General features: G+C 37.9%; 1 protein-coding gene across 3 annotated transcripts in view; it reads right to left on the reverse strand.

Moving 5' to 3' along the window:
• Nucleotides 1-14,955: 14,955 nt before the first annotated feature.
• The window catches only part of SHOC1 (shortage in chiasmata 1), a 107,822-nt gene continuing 101,523 nt past the window's right edge, over nt 14,956-21,254 (reverse strand). For all 3 annotated transcript variants that reach the window (XM_010361341.2, XM_010361340.2, XM_010361342.2), the window contains 2 exons: nt 19,930-20,890; nt 14,956-15,205 (listed from right to left, as the gene is read on the reverse strand). In XM_010361341.2, coding sequence (XP_010359643.1) covers nt 15,105-15,205; nt 19,930-20,890 — 1,062 coding nt within the window. In that variant the 3' untranslated portion in view covers nt 14,956-15,104. The remainder of the gene's footprint in view (nt 15,206-19,929; nt 20,891-21,254) is intronic.

The following is a 21,254-nucleotide window of genomic DNA, read 5'->3' on the forward strand; positions in this document are numbered from 1 at the left end:
AACTGGATAAAAAAGACATAGGCAAATAACATTTTCTATACTGACAATAGCTGGTTTAAAATGGAAATGGAAAGTATATCCCCTTTCTACTTTAATGATACAACTATAAAAATACTTGGGAATAAACTTAACAAAAGTGCAAGGGCCATAAAAAAGATTTTATTGATGTTATAAAATGGGGTGTAAATAAATGGAGGGACATGGCAATTCTAGGATATGAAAACAATTTTGGCCAGGTGCTGTGGCTCACACCTGTAATCCTAGCTCTTTGTGGGGCCGAGGTGGGTGAATTGCTTGAGATCAGGAGTTTGAGACCAGCCTGGGCAAAATGGTGAAACCCCATCTCAACAAAAGATGCAAAAATTAGCTGGATGTGGTGGTGTGCACCTGTAGTCCCAGCTACTTGGGGGGAAGAGACAGGAAAATCGCATGAGCCCAGAAGGCTGAGCCTGCAGTGAGCTGTATTCATGCAACTTCATTCCAGCCTGGGCAACAAAGTGAGAATCTGTCTCAAAAAAAACAAACCAAAAAAAAAAAAAAAAAAAACCCAACATAAAAATATAATTTCATTAAAATGTCAATCTTACTAAATAAAATATCTGCTTAATCGTTAATCATGTGTGTATGTGTGTGTGTGTGTGTGTGTGTGTGTGTGTGTAAAACATGAGGAGGGGATGGGCATGGTGGCTCATGCCTATAATCCCAGCCTAGGCAAGATAGTGAGACCTTGTCTCTAAGTTTTTTAAATTAAAAAAAAAAAAAGCCTCTTGTAAAAATCATTACAGACCAAAAAACAAACAAACAAACAAAAACAAAAACCTCTTGTAAAAATCATTACAGACCAAAAAAAAAAAAAAAAAAAAAAAAAAGAAAAAGCAGAGCCAGGCATGGTGTGTACTTGTAATCCCAGCTACTTGGGAGGCTGAGGCAGGAGAATCGTTTGAACCTGGGAGGCAGAGGTTGCAGTGAGCCAAGATCGCACAACTGCACTACAGGTATAGGAGAGATAATGGGCTAATATCCCTAATATACAGAATATTCTGATTGTATATGATGAGACAAAAATGAGTCAAGGGTATGAAAAAGCAATTCACAGAGGAGAGAATCCAAATGAAAGAGCACATAACTCCACTAGTAAGCAGGGGAAATGTAAAGACAGTGATAATGAGGTATCATTTTTCAGTCCCTCAAATTAGAAAACAAAAAAGAAAAGGGCATATTCATTAAGAACTCACATGCCATGTTCTAAGTATTATGTGTATTAGGTCGTTTACTCCTTATTGGTGTGACCTTGAACAAATCAGTTTCTCTGGGCCTCAGTTCCATCACCCATAATTATTTTTAAAATTTGGATGAGAATATCTTCTTTGTCTCCTTTGCACAGATGTGGAAAGTGAGGCGCAGGTGAGTTGAACATCGTCCATAATCCAACAGTTAATGGATGATAGAACTGCTATCCGATGTCGAGCAGTCCAGCTCTAGAGCCCACACCCTAAACCACTGTGCTGTGTACCATTGCTGGTGACGATGAAGGAGACTGGGCAGTTTTATACCTTATTAGGGTGTAATGTGCTATGACCCTTTGGGAGAGGAATTTGGCAAAATCTCTGTAAATCCCAAACAAGATTGAGGAGTCTGAGATCAGATTAACCCTCAGGGCTTCAACTTAACTGTCATTCAGGTTTGGAGAGGCATGGTACAAGGAAGCAAAAATAAATAAATACAGAAATAAAGTATGAGGATTATGTCTATGCAAGAACATTGGATGTAGTTACCGGTACGTGGAACTAACTGGAAACAAATAGATCAGAACCCATCAAATTTTTGAGGGGATTTGAGAAAGTGGCCCTAAAACTGTTGAAGTTGAATAAACTTAACTCGAGGCCCTTAAACTTGCATTTCAGAAAGTAAGTGGAGAAAGCTTTGTAGTCCCTAAGGAAGACACTCTCTGAAGGGGTCCAAGGAGAGTAATGGATAAGGGAGGACTTCCAGAGGGAGGAGCTGAGGATGGGGTGAGGATGGAAAACCATGGATAAGGGTGGACGACCTACCAGAGGAGGGCCTTCACGTCTGCATGGCTGGATTTCAGAATGCGGACCACTGACTTCCGTGTGTCTCTCATTCTTTCCCCTTCTACATGGGAAGTTCATTGAGTCTCCCACTCTTGTGTTTTTAATATTGGTATGTGAGAGTGGGGGAAATGACAATAGATAACCAAAAAGTTTCTAGGTCACTAGACTTTCAGGAGCCATATCTAGCCCCGATGGGGAAAAACGAGCATTACTTCATAATCCTGGCCTTTGAGCTGCCTGCAGTGACTAGCTGAACTTTGGTTTTCCTCTCTTGAGGTGGGACTCATTGTATTCTGTGTGTGAGAGGATGAATGAAATGGCTATTTGGGGACCAGAATGGTAGAGTGCAGTAGAGAAGAGACTTTCTAGCTCTTCACCAAATCCTATTTCTTTTTCTTTCTGGGCACCCTGCTAGAGAGATTACAATTTGCAGCCTCTTTTCTAGTTAGATGTGGCCATGTGCCTCTGGGCAGTGGAATGTTTTTGCTCTTCCCTTGTTTGCTGTCTGTTTGGAAGTAAATACCCTGGGTGGCTGGCAACTGTATGTTGAAGATGACAGGCTCTCTCTGTGACTCTGTAGAGTGGAGTACTCTCCTTGCCCTAAGCAAGTGATTTCAAGTGGTCAAGAAATAAATTTCTCAGTGTTAAGCCACTGAGGTTTCAGGGCTTTTCTGTTACAGCACCTAGTACTACTGTAACAAATACAACCTAGAAAGCTATCTATGATATAATAAGTACAGTCTTCCCTTAATATACATGGGGGATTGGTTTTAGGACGCGCCCCTCCACCCCACTCCAGTTTACAAAAATCCACTCATACCAAGTCTGGCTGTTGGCCCTGCAGAACCTGTGTATACTAAAAGTTGGCCCTCCCTATAAGTAGGTTTTGCAACTGGCAAATACTGTATTTCCTTCCTTCCTTCCTCCCTCCCTCCCTCCTTCCTTCCTTCCTTCCCCCTTTTTTTTTTTTTTTTTTTTTTTTTTTTTTGATGGAGTTTTGTTCTTTGTTGCCCAGGATGGAGTGCAATGGCATAATCTCGGCTCACTGCAAGCTCCACCTCCTAGGTTCAAGCGATTCTCCTGCCACAGCCTCCCGAGTAGCTGGGATTACAGGCGCACACCACAATGCCCTTCTAATTTTTGTACTTTTTAGTAGATGCGGGGTTTCACAATGTTGGCCAGGCTGGTCTTGAACTCCTGACGTCAGGTGATCTGTCCACCTCAGCCTCCCAAAGTGCTGGGATTACAGGTGTGAGCCACGCCGCCTGGCCAAAATACTGTATTTTCTATTCACAGGTTGTTGAAATAAATCCACCTGTGAGTGGACCTGGTAATTCAAACCCTTTTTGTTCAAGGGTCAACCATATAACATTAAAGAAGTGGTAGCTTCAGCTTAGCGAAGTTGAATTGACATCATAGCCATATACCATGTGGTATATGGCTATATCCAAATATTCCCCATGTTCAACGTGGTTGATATTTACAGCTTCACAGATGATCATCAACTGTCATCTAAATCAAACGGCTTAATTTTTAATTTCCTACTGCTTCAAATTAAATTCGTTTTAATTTTTTTTTTTTTTTTTTTTTTTTGAGGCGGAGTCTCGCTCTGTCGCTGGGACTGGAGTGCAGTGGCCAGATCTCAGCTCACTGCAAGCTCCGCCTCCCGGGTTTATGCCATTCTCCTGCCTCAGCCTCCCGAGTAGCTGGGACTACAGGTGCCCGCCACCTCGCCCGGCTAGTTTTTGTGTTTTTAGTAGAGACGGGGTTTCACCGTGTTAGCCAGGATGGTCTCGATCTCCTGACCTCGTGATCCGCCCGTCTCGGCCTCCCAAAGTGCTGGGATTACAGGCTTGAGCCACAAATTAAATTCATTTTTCTTCATAGTTGTGCTAAAACTAAATAGGCTCAAATCATCACAACAGAATCGCTTATCTAGCTTTTTGATTACTAAGTTAAGGTGTTTCTATTTAGTGGCAGGGGCAGACAAGAATGGTGGATTGGTTATATTGACACTTTGGGTGTAGATAGATGGTGGTCAGTTTAAGATGTTCTGAGAAATTATGGCAAAAATCTTCACATGGGAGTTGATATGCGCAGAAACTGCCATAGAGATGGTTTTTCTCTTTGATGAGAAGCAAGTGCGACTGATGATGACTACCATTCTGCTGGAATGCAGTGGCATGATCTCACCTCACCACAACCTCCATCTCACAGGTCCAAGTGATCCTTCTGCCTCAACCTCCTGAGTAGCTGGGATTACAGGTGTGCACTTCTACTCCTGGCTAACTTTTTTATTTTTAGTAGAGATGAGGTTTCACCATGTTGGCCAGGCTGGTCTCGAACTCCTGACCTTGAGTGATCTGCCTGCCTCAGCCTCCCAAAGTGCTGGGATTACAGGCGTGAGCCACCACATCTGGCCATGACTACGATTCTTCAGTAAGGTATACTGTGTTCTTTCTGTCCCTGCCAAAAATTGCAGTCTAAAGCCTTTTGTTCAAAATTTGTTTGGATTATTATCCTGTATCGAACAGATATTTGTTAAAAGTTCCTTTAATTTTTATTTATCTAGTTATTTACCTAGAAAAAGCTTGTCTCAGCATTTCTAAATAAGATTTTTTTAAAAAAGATGGTGACTGGAATATCACCATAAGTCGTCTGTGGAAACAAAACAATTGCATATATCATGTTAAGTTTACCCTAACCGATTGAGGGATGATATTTACCTATAAAATCAAACAGTTCCAAAATACTTTCTATCAACAGGATGGCTGGAAATCCCGTAACAGTAGGATTGCATCCCATAGGAGTAGCGTAAACTTCCCCTCACAGCTCCCTTAATTCTAGATTGTTACAGGATGTAATGCACATATTTTTTACCTTCTCATTTCGCAGGTCTCTTAGTATTACCAGATAATGCTGCAAATACACTTTCTCTTTTTTTGCCATTTAATATAGATCATGGATCCAAAATGAACCCACAGGTTGATCCCTTTCTTTATGGGTATTATGTTTGAATTAGGAATAAGTCCAATAATTGCCTCAATACATGTCTTTTTTTTTTCAGCTCTCATTCTGGATTACTATAGTTTGCACTCTTCACCCCGCTCACCCCAGGCTACTCCACTTATTAAAATTGTTGGATCCCTTGTTTTAGGGCAGGCCTAATTATTGGGGGTATATAAGGAGCCTCCTATTGTGAGAGGCAAGGAAATGGGACATCCTGGTGTTTTTCCCCAGTTATATTCTGAGTCTCAGTGGCAAGGGAAGGAAGATCTTATGCCCATCCACAATTGGAAGAGACAGCTGATGTTTGGTGAGGCCCAGACTTGGGCTGGGCTTAGGGACTTGGAGTAAAGTCCCTAAAAAGACCTCAGAGGTGAGCATCACTATCACCAGCAATGAATTGAAGGGCAAGCAGTTCCCATTAGAACCCTACGCGGATGTTGTATTTTGTGCTGCATTCTTACACTGTATGCCATATTTCATATAGTATTTTTCTGTATCCTTTTATGTTTAGATACACAAATACCATTGTGTTTCAATATTCAGTACAGTAATGTACTATACAGGTTTGTGGCCTACGAGAAATAAGTTATACCATACAGCTTAGGTGTGTAGTGGTCCAGCCCACCTGGGTTTGTGAATTATGCTCTATCATGTCCACACAATGATGAAATCGCCTAATGATGCATTTCTGAGAATGTATTCCTGTCGTAAGCATGCATGACGGTAAAACGGTAGTAGAAAGAGGAAAATAGGACAGGCACTGTTAAGTCAAGTTAAGCTTGTTTCAAAAAGGAAGAAGTGATTAATAGTATCAAATGCTGAAGAGAGGTCAGTTAAGGTGATGTCTAAATGTCCTTTCGATCTAAGAAGGTAGAGGTTAATTATGGTAGTGATAGGTGATAATTTCAGAAGTCAGGAAATAAAGGTGGATTATACTTGTGATCTTCAAACATTTTTGCTTATATGCAACCTAAATGAAATAATGTCAGCCCTGTGTATTTCCATGTTACAGTTGGCATCTATATGTTTATCATAAGTTTATGTATAATATATAAGTTTATATATATCATCATAAGTTTAAATATATATATAATTTAATATATAATTTTATTAAAATTATAGCATTTTAACATGAAATTATTTCATTCTTCCTTTAAATATATTCAGTGGAATACAAATACCATCATCATTTGAAACTACCGTCATCCATTTAAAAATATACAAACCATACTCTCCTTTAGTCAGAAATGTTACGTGATTCTTTTTTCTTCTCTAAAATCATACTACCAATTTACTTTCCCCACAAAATTTAATCCTGTCTTAATTACCCTTTTATTGCCCCTCATCTGCAAAGTCATACTTCATTGGTTTTGTGAAAATGGATCTGGATCCTTTAAATATCTTTTCTTTGCCAATTGGCATAATGCTGATTTGTTCATAGAGGGTGTTGGAGAGATATTCCAGGAGGAAGGAATGGGTATGTCTTCCTGGGTCTCACGTGGTTTTCTCCAATGCTAGGCAAAGTGCAGCTTTTTCTAGCTCTTCATGAAGGCTGTAGTGCTGTAGCTGGAAGCCTCAGACAATGTGGCTCTGAGTCTTAGCCCAGGCTGCTGCTCCTCATACCCTCTCCTCAGCGCCTCATGCATACTTGCTGGGGCCCTACAGTGATGGCCATTTAGCAAGCCAGTCAACTGACCTTTGCTCTGCACCAAAGCCCAGAGCTTTCCAAGCCCAAGCTGTACACAGAAGCGTGTTAGGTTTCTACAGAGGGCAGCCTGTTTATTTCCTGGTTCCAGCAATGCCTACAGTGGTGCCACAACTCTCCCTACGTCCCCAACCTCCATCAACTCTGGCTCTGCTGTGTGCAAAAGGTTTTTTGCCCACAGCCCTCTTGTCATGAACATTGTGTGCTCTAGGCCTTATCCTGCCTACCAGCCTTGGCTTGCCAATGCCCCAAAGGGTTGTTCTTGTTTTCCCAGCAATTATGAACCAATTCTGGCCCCAAATAAACTAAAATTTCTTTGTTGTCCAGTGGGCTACAACCACATCTTCTTCAAAGAGGTCTTCAAATAGGTGACCAGGTTTGTCTTTCTTTTGGGCTCTCCCTCAACTTTAGGGTACCCTTAGAGTTCTCATTCACAGCTTAATACTTTTTTATATTAAATTTTGCCTGTTTAAATTACCGTGCAGTTTCTCTCTTGGTTGAACCCAGATTGATGCAAATCCTAATGTAATGTTTATGCTTGAAAGCCTTTTTGATCAATCTATCATACTTCTCTGTAATAGAATATAAATAAATTGAAATAATTAAAAAATATTTCTTGTGACCTTAAGACTCTAAGTTAAATGGTTTTTCTCAATTGCTAATTCAATTTATTTAAGTACAAGTGTTCAAAACCACATAAATATACTATAAATTTTGATAATTAAATATGAAAAGAAAATATATATTACAAATGCATGATATTTGTTAACTAAGAGGGTAGAGAAAGGGGGGCTGACTTTGGAAACGACTGGAACTCTAAAGACAAACGGATTGTTCATAAGCCTTGTATACTAGTTGGTGAAGTTGTTTCTCATGGGGTGTGGGTTAACAAATCTGAACCTACCATAGATATATATTGGGATTGAACAAAAAAGTAAATGGGTAGAGGATGGTGGGAGTTAAGTGTCTCACTGTTGGAGTGGGGGGTTGGTTTACAGATAAGCAAGCAGGGAAGCTATAATGAACCATGTGGTACTGGATTAGAATACAAATGTAAGAATGAACTCATGTTTATCTTTCTTTTTTTCTTTTTTCTTTTTTTGAGACGAAATCTTGCTCTGTCGCCAGGCTGGAGTGCCATGGCATGATCTTGACTCGCTGCAACCTCCGACTCCCTGGTTCAAGTGATTCTCCTGCTTCAGCCTCCTGAGTAGCTGGGATTACAGGCACATGCCACCATGCCCGGCTAATTTTTTTATTTTAGTAGAGACAGAATTTCACTATGTTGGCCAGGATGGTCTCGATCTCCTGACCTCGTGATCCATCTGCCTCAGCCTCCCAAAGTGCTGGGATTACAGGCATAAACCACTGCGCCCGGCCGAACTCATGTTTATCTTAATATAGATACTGATGAATAGATGTAGATAAACTTGTAGATATATGTATATACAGAGATGACTATAACACATCTATTTTTAGCTCTGTTTGCTTAGAGGGCCTTGGAGCAAGGACACTTCAGTAGCAAGGAGCATATCCAGTGCCCAGATTTTGGTGGCTAATACCATTCTCCAGTAAAGGGTACTAGAGCTCCTTGGGGAAATGACTGATTCTAGAGCTGGGGCAAGGAATATACTAGATGAGTCTTGATATCTTGTAATGTGAGAAAGTAAAGAAGTGGTCAAAAAACAAAATGGTGGGGATTTATCTAAGGAACATAGGAGCAAACTGAAAGAGCTCCTATTAGCTAAACCTAGAATAATTTGAACTTTTTTTTTTTTTTTTGAGGCAGAGTCTCACTCTGTTGCCCAGGCTGGAGTTCAATGGCACGATCTTGGCTCACTACAACCTCTGCCTCCTGGGTTCAAGAGATTCTCGTGTCTCAGCCTCCCAAGTAGCTGGGATTACAGGGGTATGCCACCACACCTGGCTAATTTTTGTATTTTTAATAGAGATACGGTTTCACCATGTTGGCCAGGCTGGTCTGGAACCCCTGACCTTAAGTGATTCACCTTCCTTTCCCTCCCAAAGTGCTGGGATTATAGGCATGAGCCACCACACCTGGCCAATAATATTTTTTAAATGTCATATTGAATTATAAACCTGTCTTAGTCCATTTTATGTGGTATAACAGAATACTACAGACTGGATAATTTATAATGAAGAGAAATTTATCTGGCTCACTGTTCTGGAGGCTGGGAAGTCCAAAAGCATGGCATGAGCATCTGGCAAGGACCCTCTTGCTGTGTCATCCCACAGAGGAGACAAAAGGGCAAGAGAGTGCAATAGGGCAATAAAGAAAGGGGGCTCAACTCATCTTTTTTATCAGGAACTCACTCCTATGGTACTAACTAACTAACTCCTGCAATAATACCACTAATTCATTCACGAAGGCAGGGTTTAATAAGCTCTTAAAGATCCTTCCTCTCAAAACTGTTGCATTGGGAATTAAGTTCTCAACATTTGCCTATTGGGGAACATGTTCAAACCATAGCAAACCCTTAGTATACATAAATATCTATGAGTAAGTACTATATAAATAAATAATTGAATAAGTAAATAAATTGGGAGAGAAGAGATAAATCTCCTGTACAGAAAGCTTCCAAATAATTTATATAGATACCCTTTCCTCAAGGAGGTGGAATATAAATCCCTACCCCTTAAGTGTGGACTACACTTTAGCAACTTATTTCCAAAAAGTACAATATGGAAAAGGGTAGGAAGTAACTTTTTAATAGGAAACCTGTCAAATGGTACCCTATCTAGGTGATCAAATTTAACATAATGAGTGGTAAGTCATGTTGATAACATGTACCTTTGGTACTATGTATTGAGAATGAAACTTTAACTCTGTAGTTTTCCTCCTCAAAGCGCATAACCCAAGTCTAATCACGAGAAAAACATCAGACAAATCCAAATTGAGCAATATTCTATAACATACCTGACCAGTATTCCTCAAAACTTCAAGGTCATAAAAAAAAGGCAAGTTTGAGAAACTGTCACAGCTAAGAGGAGCTTAAGGAGACATGATGGCTAAATCTAATGATATATCCTACATGAGGGTATATATATCCTATATAAGGATATATCCCTACAGGAGATCCTATAACATAAATAGGACATTAAAGAAAAACTAATGAGTTCTGAATAAAGGATGGACTTTAGTTAATAATAATGTATCAATATTGGTTCATTAGTTGTGACCAATGTACCATAGTAATAGCAATGTAAGATATTAATAATAGGAGAAGTGTGGTGTTTTATATTTGGGAACTCTTTATACTATTTTTGTAAATTTTCTGTTAATTTACTCTAAAATTGAAAGTTTATTTAAATTTTGGCTGAGCATGGTGGCTCACGCCTGTAATTCCAGCACTTTGGGAGGCCGAGGTGGGTGGATCACCTGAGGTCAGGAGTTCGAGACCAGCCTGACCAATCTCGTGGAACCCTGTCTCTACTAAAAATACAAAAAAACAGCCAGGCATGGTGGCTTGTGCCTGTAGTCCCAACTACTCAGGAGGCTGTGACAGGAGAATTGCTTGAACCCAGGAGGCAGAGGTTGCAGTGAGCCGAGATCACACCACTGCATTCCAGCCTGGGTGACAGAGCAAAATTCCATCTCAAAAAAAAAAAACTTTATTTAAATTTTAAAAAGTAAATGTAATGGAAATGCATCTGTTAGTGAGAAGAATGGGATGTTATGGTGGTTTAATTAAAGGAGATTTTGCTGATCCCAATATTTCAAATTGTTCCTTTATTTACTGCTCTGGTAGTATTTAGATATTAGGTCTTGGACCTTAGTAAGATTCAGGATGGGTGACAGATATATATTTATTTTACAAAGTGGAAGGACAATTGTAAAAGTGGAGGATGGAAAAAAAGAGAACCATTGTGATGTGTAGGTCTCAGGTGTGTTCTCTGGCTTGGGAAAGAGTGCCTGTGGAAATTGAAGCACTGGAAATTTACTCTTTTACAACTGTTGGTGCCTGTGTACTCACTCCTTGAAGTGTCTTTGTAATATGCTCTACTGGTAGGTGTACCTCAGTCTAAAGACTTCTGATATATATCATCTTGAGAAGTTCAGCTGTGAAAGAGAACAGAGCAGGAGTAGTTGGAGAGGATATGAAGTCTAGAAAAGCTTCCTTCAGAAGCTTCAGTACATTTAAATGTCAAGGGAAAGGCCATTGTTGAGGGAAGGAAGGAAGGGAGACTGCATGTGGACTTCAGGTTTAGCCTCAGAGTTTTGAACATGGTTTAGAGAAAGCTCTATATAGAGGTTGTATGCACAGCTCAATTTATAATAAAATGTACTTTGTGTCCCATTTACAATGTTAACATCGTAACATTATCATTATTATGGTCACTGCCTTGCATACTTTGTCAGCTCCCTTGCCCCACTCTCACTTTTGCTTCCTTACACAGTATTGACTAAGCCGCAGCCCTTTTTTTTTTTTTTTTTTTTTTTTTGAGATGAGTCTGGCTCTGCCGCCCAGGCTGGAGTGCAGTGGCACGATCCCAGCTCACTGCAAGCTCCGCCTCTCCGGGTTCACGCCATTCTCCTGCCTCAGCCTCCCGAGTAGCTGGGACTACAGGCATCCGCCACCATGCCCCGGCTAATTTTTTGTATATTTAGCAGAGACGGGGTTTCACCGTGTCAGCCAGGATGGTCTCGATCTCCTGACCTCGTGATCCACCCGCCTCGGCATCCCAAAGTGCTGGGATCACAGGCGTGAGCCACCGCGCCGGCGCTGCAGCCCTTTAAATGCAATTCTCTGTCTTTGTTTTCCTCCTTTCTACTGAGCACCCCTCCTCCATTTGTGACCTATTTAATGCTCTCACTTCAGAGTCATGATCACTAATTTAAGAGGATCTTTATATTTTCTGGCGAACATACACTATAGTTCCCCATTCCCTTCACTCTCTCACTCTTCTAGGTGACTGTTTCATAAATTATTTCTTCTCAAATCTCCAACACCGTCTCCTTCTTCACTCTCAGCTTCCTCGCTTTCATATCACTGAGGTTGAAAGTGATTCTAATTTGTCCTGGCAAGTTCCAGTTTATCTTCCCCATTTTGCTTCCAACTCTCCTGACAATGAGCTTGGCTGACCTGAAGTGACTTCAGGCCCAACACCAGATGCAAAGGCAACTGTCTTACATAACTTTTAAAGCAGTTCCCACATTTGTACAAGGCCTAATCCTTATAATAAACCCTTTATTCTGTAATACTCAGTGGTTCTGCTTTTCTGATCAAAGAAACAGAAAAGTTAAGAGAAAAAAATAGAAGCAATCAGAACAGAATGACCATAATCTCCCACCACATCTATCTGTATCTCTGCCTGTAATCTCAATGGTTCTTCTTATGTCTGTGGACCAACTCTCTATGGTCTTAGCCAAGACCAACTCCCTCCTTTTCTGCACTATATCCCATGTCTTTTCATCTTCCCAGGGACTTCTGTCCAGCAAATCTATGTCTCTGTCTCCATTAGCATTTGCTCCTGTACTGGAGCATTCCATCCCATCCATTTATTTACAAACACTGTGAGATTTTTCTGTTAAAACTACCTTCTCTTGACTTCTTCCTCTAGCCAATACCCCATCTCTCATCTATACAGCAAAAGTTTCAGAAAGAGTTGTCTAAACTCCCCATCTCCTGTTTTCCTTTCCTGTGCTTTCTGGAATCTATTATAATCAAGCTTTTGCCCCACCATTGCTCCGAACACTGCTCCTATCAAGATCACCAAAGAGCTCCACACTGGTAAATCCGATGGTTCTCTTTCCTCCTCTCATTTGATTTGTCAATAGCAGTTGACACAACCAATTACTCTCTCCTTGTGGAAACATCTTCATTTGGCTTTCAGGAAATCTGGTTTTTCTCCTCCATCACCGATCGCTTCTTCTCAATCTCCTTTCTATTTTCCTCTATTTCTGTCGAATGTGGTCCCATGGCTTGGTGGTTGAAATTTTTCTATTTTCTATCTATATTCACTACTTTGGTAATCTCATCTATTTTTATAGCTTTAAACATCATCTATACTTTGATGACTCCCAAATTTATACTTTCCAGATTTATATTTTCTATTGAACTTGAGACTTACATAATACAAATACCTACTTAGTATCTCCACTTGGAAGTCTAGTAGGTATTTCAAATTTAACTTGCCCAAAAACTGAGCTCCCAAGCTCTGTAAAGTATACCTTTGTCATAATCTTCCCCATTGCAATAAATGACAACGTCATTCTTCTTAGGTCACAAACCTTGGTGCTATCCCTGATTCCTCAGCTGTACCTTCAAAATATATCCAAATGTATACAGAATGACAACCTTTGTATTTATTACTCTATCTCCCACTGTTAAAAGTTTGAGAATGTGTCTGTCCATATATTTTTCATGACAAAGTTGGAGTCAGCCTAAATGTTCATTAGTGAGAGAATGATTAAATATATCATGGCAGATTATATTAAGCAGCTGCTAAGAAGAATATGTATCTAGTAGTGCTGCTATAATATGACACAGGCATTCCTAAAAATCACCAAGCTATATAAAATCACACAATAACCACCACAGGGCCTGTGGGAAAATGGAGTTGGGGCTTAATATTTAAAAATTTTGCCAGTAACAGTAAAAAAAGACAGAAATCTAAAGAAAATGATAGCACACTTTTAAACATGTTAAATGATTAAGGAATACACAAATACTATAATACATTTAGCTCCTTACCTTAAAAAATACTCAAAGTTTGCTCTTGAGCCTGTAGGCCCCACTGCCCCACTGGCCAGCCCTGCCTAGCAACCATGGTTGGTACCCTTTTTGCTCAAGGAAAAGAACAAAAGAGAGATAGAAAAAGAGTGGGAGAATAAATAGAGAAAAATGGCAGAGACCTGAGAGGAAAGTGGGGAACAATTAAAGAAAGGGGAAGGTAGGAAGCTGCTTAGCCAAGTTGCAACTGGCGAGTTACTGTGAGGTGGTAGCAGGTGGGCTATCTAGCCAGAAAGTTGAGACACCGAATGTGGCATTAGCTACATTGTGTGGCTCAATGACCCTGTGAAGTGTGGTGTGTGTGTGTTTTCTGTATTCCTATCCAGCTTATTTCAGTTGGGTATCATTTTTGAGTTCACCTAGTGTTTCTTGTGAACAAAATTGCATACCAGAATGTGAAATTCATCTTATGCCCACATTATTCCCTGATACAGTGATCATTTTGGAAAATTTTTGAATTTTCAAAGGTCTGTTTTTAGAAAACAGAAATGGAGTTGTGCAACATATAGTATTTTATATATTGTTTTCCCCTCTTTTTTTTTTTTTTTTACTTTATATTATGGACATCCTGCCTTGTCAGAGCTCACAGACTTAATTTCTTCTAATGGTTTCATGGTATTCTATAGTCTAAGTTGTTGGTCTGTTCCCCTACTGATAGCATTTTTATTGTCTGTAATTTTTAACTATTACAAATTATATGATATTTCATTGTGTAATTGGATATTTCTTTAAGACAGATTCCTGGAAATGTGGTTGTTGAGTCAAAAGATAGGAGCATTTTTCATCTTAGTGGGTTTACACAAATTGCGCTAAAGAAGCTGTACAAACAATATAGGAAAGTGTTCTTTTCTTCAATATGTAGATATTGGATAGTATGAATTTTCAAAAATTTTGGCAACTGATAGGTGAAAAAACAGTAACATTGTTTTAATTTGCATTTGTCTAATAAGTAATGAAACTTCATTGTGTTTCAAATGTTTATTGACAATGTTTTTTTTTTTCCTGAGGAAATATCTATTCATATATTTTGCCCATTCTTCTATCAGGTTGTCTTCTTTCTATCAGTTTGTAGGAATTCTTTAAATATGAGGAATGTGAACTTTTTTTCCTATTATCTGGGTGGCAAATACTTCATCTTAGTCATTTGTTCTTAAATTGTGTTTACAGAAAACAATACTTTAAGTTGGAAGTTTTCTAACTTCAATTTTGTCCTAGGTTTTAACTTTCTTGATGTGGGAGGGTTAACTGTGGTGATCTTCACTTCCTGACTCAAAGGGTCAGGCTGTGATGGAGACTCATTTAAATGGCTTGTGTGTAGGGGTGTCTGGAAGACATTTTGGATCTTATGATAATTATTCTACTAATTGATAAATTAGAATATTTAACTTACAAAGATACAAACCATAGGGCAGAATACATATTATGAATATTTAATACAGAAACACTGAGACATGTGGGAACAATCGCATTTTCTTTAGTGTATGAGCAAATCTAAATAATTTTGCTAGTGGATTAGCATCAAAAACAGTAGAATATTGCATGTAACATTGCTCTTCTCCTCCTTCAAAAAAACCTCAGCCGAGTCTGCCCATCAACTCTACCCGGGACTTTTTCATAGGCTAGACGTCGTTTTTTGAATTGTGGTACTTGTGAGTACATAAAACCTGTTAAAAGTAGAAAAAGGAAAACCATTTTATTGCTTACAATAGTAAAGTATAGGTTTTTTTCTTTTCCTTTTTTTTTTTTTTTTTTGAGACAGAATTTTGCCCTTGTCACCCAGGCTGGAATGTAGTGGCACAATCTTGGCTCACTGCAACCTCTGCCTCCTGAGTTCAAGCGATTCTCCTGCCTCAGCCTCCCGAGTAGCTGGGATTCCAGGCACCTGCAACCACGCCTGGCTAATTTTTTGTATTTTTAGTAGAGACACGTTTTGCCATGTTGGGCAGGCTAGTCTCAAACTCCTGACCTCAGGTGATCCACCTGCCTCGGCCATTCAGAGTGCTGGGATTACAGGCGTGAGCCAACACGCCCAGCTGAAGTATAGGTATGTTTTCCTCACTATTCAAATGGATTTTGTGTCTTCATCATCTATCTACAGAGTGTCAAAATTTCCCAACTGGGATAAAATAATAACTATTAAAAAGTGTGTTTTTAACGTAAATGCCTCTGAATCTAATGGCCCGGTATTAAAAATTAGTGATAAATGCATATATTTTTATGCTCATGCTTTGTACAAGTAGTTAAATCTCCCTGGATTTCAATTTTCTCTTCTGTGAAATGAAAAGTTATAATACGCAATCTCTAAGTTCTCTTCTAATTTTAACATTTTTAAGTAAAAACAATCCAAAATGGTTGGGGAAGCAAGTCAGGCAGGGCTTCCTAATTCCTGAAAGTTTCCAGTAAGTCCTCATTAATTAGGATATAAATTAGAGGCTCATTTTGACAGACTTCGAACCTGAAACAAAGACATACTGCCTGGTCTCCGTGTACCTTGTATCCATTTTTGTGGTGAGAGTGTATACAATTCTGTCAGTTGTTTTTTTTTTTTTTAATTCTTCTTCTTCTTCTTTTTTTTTTTTTTTTTTTTTTTTTTTTTTTCCTGGTTTGCCCTTGTATTCCTGACTGTGGCTTTTTTTCACTTGGGCTAATTTTCTTCTCATGAACATATACCCTCTAGGGAATACCATTTTCACTAGGGACATATTTCTTTTCAGGGAGAGGTTATGTGTTTAGGAATCTATCTGTAAATTCATGTCTTTAAAGGCATGTCTGGAAAACAAATCTTTAACTCCAATTGAGGAGCTAAAGAATCCTTAAGTAAACAAGTAGATGAAATACAGGGAATATTAATGATGACAGGACCTTGGTCCTTCGCTGTAAAGCTGTGGGAGAACCTGGACTACCAGTAGCATGCTGGTAAATGTTTAACAACCAGCTCTCGGGGTGGTGTGGGGGAAACAAGGAAAGGCCTGATTTGTAGCATCTGCCAATTTTTCTGATATGAAGACCCCCACCATGGCTGATTTTAAGCTACCAATGTGATAGAAACAATGTTTTTTTCTGGATATCAATCTCTCACAGCCAATTCTAAAATTTCTAAAAATGCTTAAATTTCTTTTTCTATAGCTGCCAGGAAGCTTTCTCATGAAATGAATGTATATTTTGCACCTATTTAATAACTCCAATTTATTATCCATATATTATTATTCCTATGTTAGTATCCACATATTCAATTATAAAGCACACACAAATTTCCAGTTAACCAATACAAAGTGTCCCAAGTACATTCACAGATGAAAGCAGTTTTGAAGAGATTACCAGCATTTTGGACATTATAAGCAAAATTCACTACATCCTTGCCAAGTTGGATAAGGAATCATCATTAATAAATTCATTAATTCCATTTCATTAATAAATGGAAGGAGTAAATAATAAACTGACAACAATGCAGTTGTCAGAAATAACAAAAGTTCAAAAAATCCCAACATGAGAAAAACCCCACTCTTGGCTGAAAGAAAAAATTTATAATAGATCAATAAGGAAAAAATAAAAATTAGAATACCATATTTAAAAATAGTATTAGTAGCTCATATTCAGCTGCCATTCCAGAGTCTTTAATATGCCATTTTTAATACTCTTGCTTTTAAGTTTTCCCTCATGAGCTTGATCCTTGACCCATAGCTGTAATGTGAAATTTATTCTAAGCCCTGATGAATGATAGGTGGTGATCATGTAAGAACTCAGCTTATATGGCTTTTTTATACATGATACATTTACGTGAAAAATCCCAGATTTGGATACTTACAGAGGCTGATTATGAAATCAGTGAAATGGAAAACTAAAAATTATGAAACAGTTTTAATAATTATCCCTGGGGATATAATCTCATAATTGCAAGAGTTAGGGTACCATTATTTAAAAGTTCAAAAGGCAGGGTGGGGTGCAGTAGTTCACACCTGTAATCCCAGCACTTTGGAAGGCTGAGGCAGGCAGATTGCTTGAGCCCAAGAGTTTGAGACCAGACTGGGCAACATGGCAAGACCTTGCCTTTACAAAAAATACAAAAATTAGCTGGGTGTGATGGTGCGTGCCTTTCGTCCCAGCTACTCAAGAGGTTGAGGAAGGATGATTCAGCCTGGGTGACACAGCAAGACTCTGTCAATAATAATAATAATGATAATGATAATAATAATAATAATAATGTTTTAAAAGCAATGTATTTTGTTAAACAGACATGACAAAAAATAAAAATAAAGCAATGTAGTAAGCAATTATATCATGGAGATCCCATATATACACTTCAGGACAAATGGAAAATTATCTTGAGGTTATGGGTTATGCTAATGGCTTTGGATAAATTTTCCAGGGCTGTGCCAATATTAATTCAAAAAGTGTTGTATCTTAAACAATGTATTTGGAGGTAATGATGTACTATGGAAAACCAGTTAAATAAAATTTGTCATATTGAATGTAGATGTATCAAAGAGTCATGTGAAATGTTTGAATAAAATTATTTCATGGAAATAACTTGGAAACTGGAAGAAATTAATGTTTCTAAATTGACATTATTTTATAGAGTATGTGATTTAAAAATATATAACTAAATTAATGAATTAAAATATAGGTAGATGTTTGACTATTCTAGTCATATACCTATAAGCTTTAAGCTTTTTCTAACATTTAATGTTAGAATTTATTTAAAAATGACTTCTGGGTCTTCTCATTGAAAAATGGGAGATTATATACTGGAGTGCCCTGTGTTCAAGAACATATAGTAATTCAAATGCATATTTTGTTTCAGAGTAGAAAAATATGAAATTTTCATCGAGTTTATGAAGTTAGCATAACCTTTATGTCAAAATGTGATAAGGCACAAATAAAGAACACAATCTAATATCATGAATGTGGACATGAAAATCATAAATAAATATTAGCTACCGTATTTAACAGCGTGTAAAAAGAATCTCTAAGGCCGGGCCCAGTGGCTCACTCCTGTAATCCCAGCACTGTGGGAGACCAAGGCGGGTAGATCACTTAAGCCCAGGAGTTCGAGACCAGCCTGGACAACATAACAAAACCCTGTCTCTACCAAAAATTGCAACAAATTAGCCAGGCATGGTGGTGTGTGCCTGTAATCCCAGCTACTTGGGAGGCTAAGATGGGAGGATCGCTTGAGCCCGAAAGGTGGGGGTGGCAGTGAGCCGATCATGCCACTGCACTCCAGCCTGGGCCACAGAGGGAGACCCTGTCTTACAAAAAAAAAAATCTCTTGGACAAGGTAGCATGAAATATTAAATAAAACAAAAATATAAAAATTAAAAAAAGAATCATCCCTCAAAAACCAGTTATGTTTATCACAGAAATCGCAAAGATAATTCAATACTAGTAAACCTATGAATATAATCTTTGACATGAATAGGTCAATAGAGAAAACACATTTGATTTTTCCCAATATGTACTAAAATGAGTTTGGATAAAATTTAGCATCTATTTTTCACAGAAGTTTTTACACAACTAAACACAGAATACTTCCCATTAAAGTGAGGAACAAAACAAGTTGTGACTATTAAACTACAGCAAATCCAAGTAGTACAAGTCCTGGAGCTTATACAATCTGGGAGGTCTTTTTAAAACAAAACAAAGAATACAAGATTTTCCTGGCCCCTCTCAGGCCTCACAAAAAAACCTATGAAAAAAAGAAGTTTGAAACTTCAGCTTCCCTCTGCCCTCCCCTTTTTCTCCTATCCTGGGGAAGGCCACCTTTGTATGGCCGTTAGAACTTAATATTTTGTTTTAGATGCTTGGGCCAATGCAATACGAAATGACACTGAAAGAAAAGCTAGAATCACTAGAAATAAGAAAATTAAATTGTTCTTTTAAAATTTTGATATGCTTAAATGTTCAGACAACTCAAAAACATCCACCAGAATGGAGCTAATAATAGTGCCTATTTAATAGAATTGTTAGAATTAAAGTAAATAATCCAATAAAGGACTTAGAATACAGACTGGCACTTAATTAGGCTCTTTTAATAAATGTTAGTCAATTAAATATACCTACCCCACAAAGAGGTTAATTTTCTAATTCACTGATTCCTCTGTTTAATCTTTGTTGATTTTAGTCTCCTGCTTTACTTACAGTTGCACTGCTTTTATTTTTAACTTCTTAAGTTGAATGCTTAGTTCACTTAAGGCTATAAGAATTTAACACAGTATATTTTCTTTGCATTTATTTTAGAGTTTAGATTTTCTCTTTTACCCAACAGTTATTAGAGAAGTTTTTTAAGTGTAGTAATTAAAACAAAAAAAAAAAAGGTTAAATTTGGAGATGGTTTTCTCTTTTAAAATTAAATTTGAGAGTAGTTTTATCAACTATTGGATAGTGTTACCTGTTAATGATTCCTTGTCTCCTGAGTTAAATGAAGATTCAGGATGCCTTTTCTGTCCTAAACTTTTTCCAGCTCTTTGGTAGAAATAAAGGCTGTTGAATTCTTTTTGATTTGCATTAGAATCAGAAGCACAAAATAAATCCAAACTGGGGACAGATGGTAATTCTCTCCAGAAAGTCTCATCATTCGAACTTTCACATGTGAGGCCTTCAAACTCATCTGATAGACATTTTTGCTGATCAGTGAATAAATTACCTTTCTGAGAGTACAATTTGTTACATGTAGTCTGCTCTGCACCATATTGTAAGTTGAACGGGAGATTCTCTTGTTCCCATATATTTTTCTTTAAGTTCCAATGAAGAGGAGAATGAGAGCCCTCTAGTGAAAAGATAGGGTCAGATACTTCTTTACTTATGAAATCTTTTGCTTCATGTGTTCTCCTTTTCTGAGAATTTATAAAATGGGGGACAATTGACACTCTCTTCTGAGCGTCACTTGGTGATTTTATAGTTTCACAGTTCATTTGTGTTAGACCCAAAGAAAAGACATCTGACTCTGAATCACTGTGGTTTAGAAAGGAGTTATAAGCCGGTCTCCTTGATTCTATATTAATTAGAAAAGGAGTATTCTGCACTATATTAGGTTTACAACTAGAGTCTTTCCAGTAGCTGGTCTGATTGTATGAAGTCACAGGTGGTAAAAAACCTGAGATTTCTTTTAGTTCCATAATGGAAGAGTTGTCATTCAAAGTGGTGGTTTTGTCTTCCTGCACTGTCTCTCCTAATCCTAAATACTGATAATATTCATTATGTTCTTGAATGACAGAGTCTAAATCAGATGCTGAACTCCGAGAAGACAAGGTACTAATCCGATTCCTATTGTCCTGAGGTGATGAAATTTGCGGTGATTTTGTTACAGAAGAAGAACTAATCTTGAATAGGGAAGTGATGCTACAAAAATGCTAAAAAATGAATTAATATAATGCAAACATCAGTTTAGTAAATATGAATAATGATGCTTATCTATATGGAAAGAAGGCAAAATATAAATAAGTAGTCTATTCATAGATATTACATTGATCCAGGTATTAACAACGTGAAATCATTAGGTTCTATTAAAAGCAAAACTCATTGTAATTCATACATATTTTCTAATCACTTGTAATAGATTTTTTAATAGTCTATTTTTCAGAACAATTTTAGGCTCACAGCAAATACAATAGAATTTTTAGTTAGGCAATTCATACATGAATACTATTTCCTTGATAAGAATTTTAAAATATTACCAGTAAGGCTAAAGTTATCTTTACAGCTACAATGAAGTGT

This window comes from Rhinopithecus roxellana, chromosome 16, assembly GCF_007565055.1.
Source record: "Rhinopithecus roxellana isolate Shanxi Qingling chromosome 16, ASM756505v1, whole genome shotgun sequence".
NCBI classification, from domain to species: domain Eukaryota; kingdom Metazoa; phylum Chordata; class Mammalia; order Primates; family Cercopithecidae; genus Rhinopithecus; species Rhinopithecus roxellana.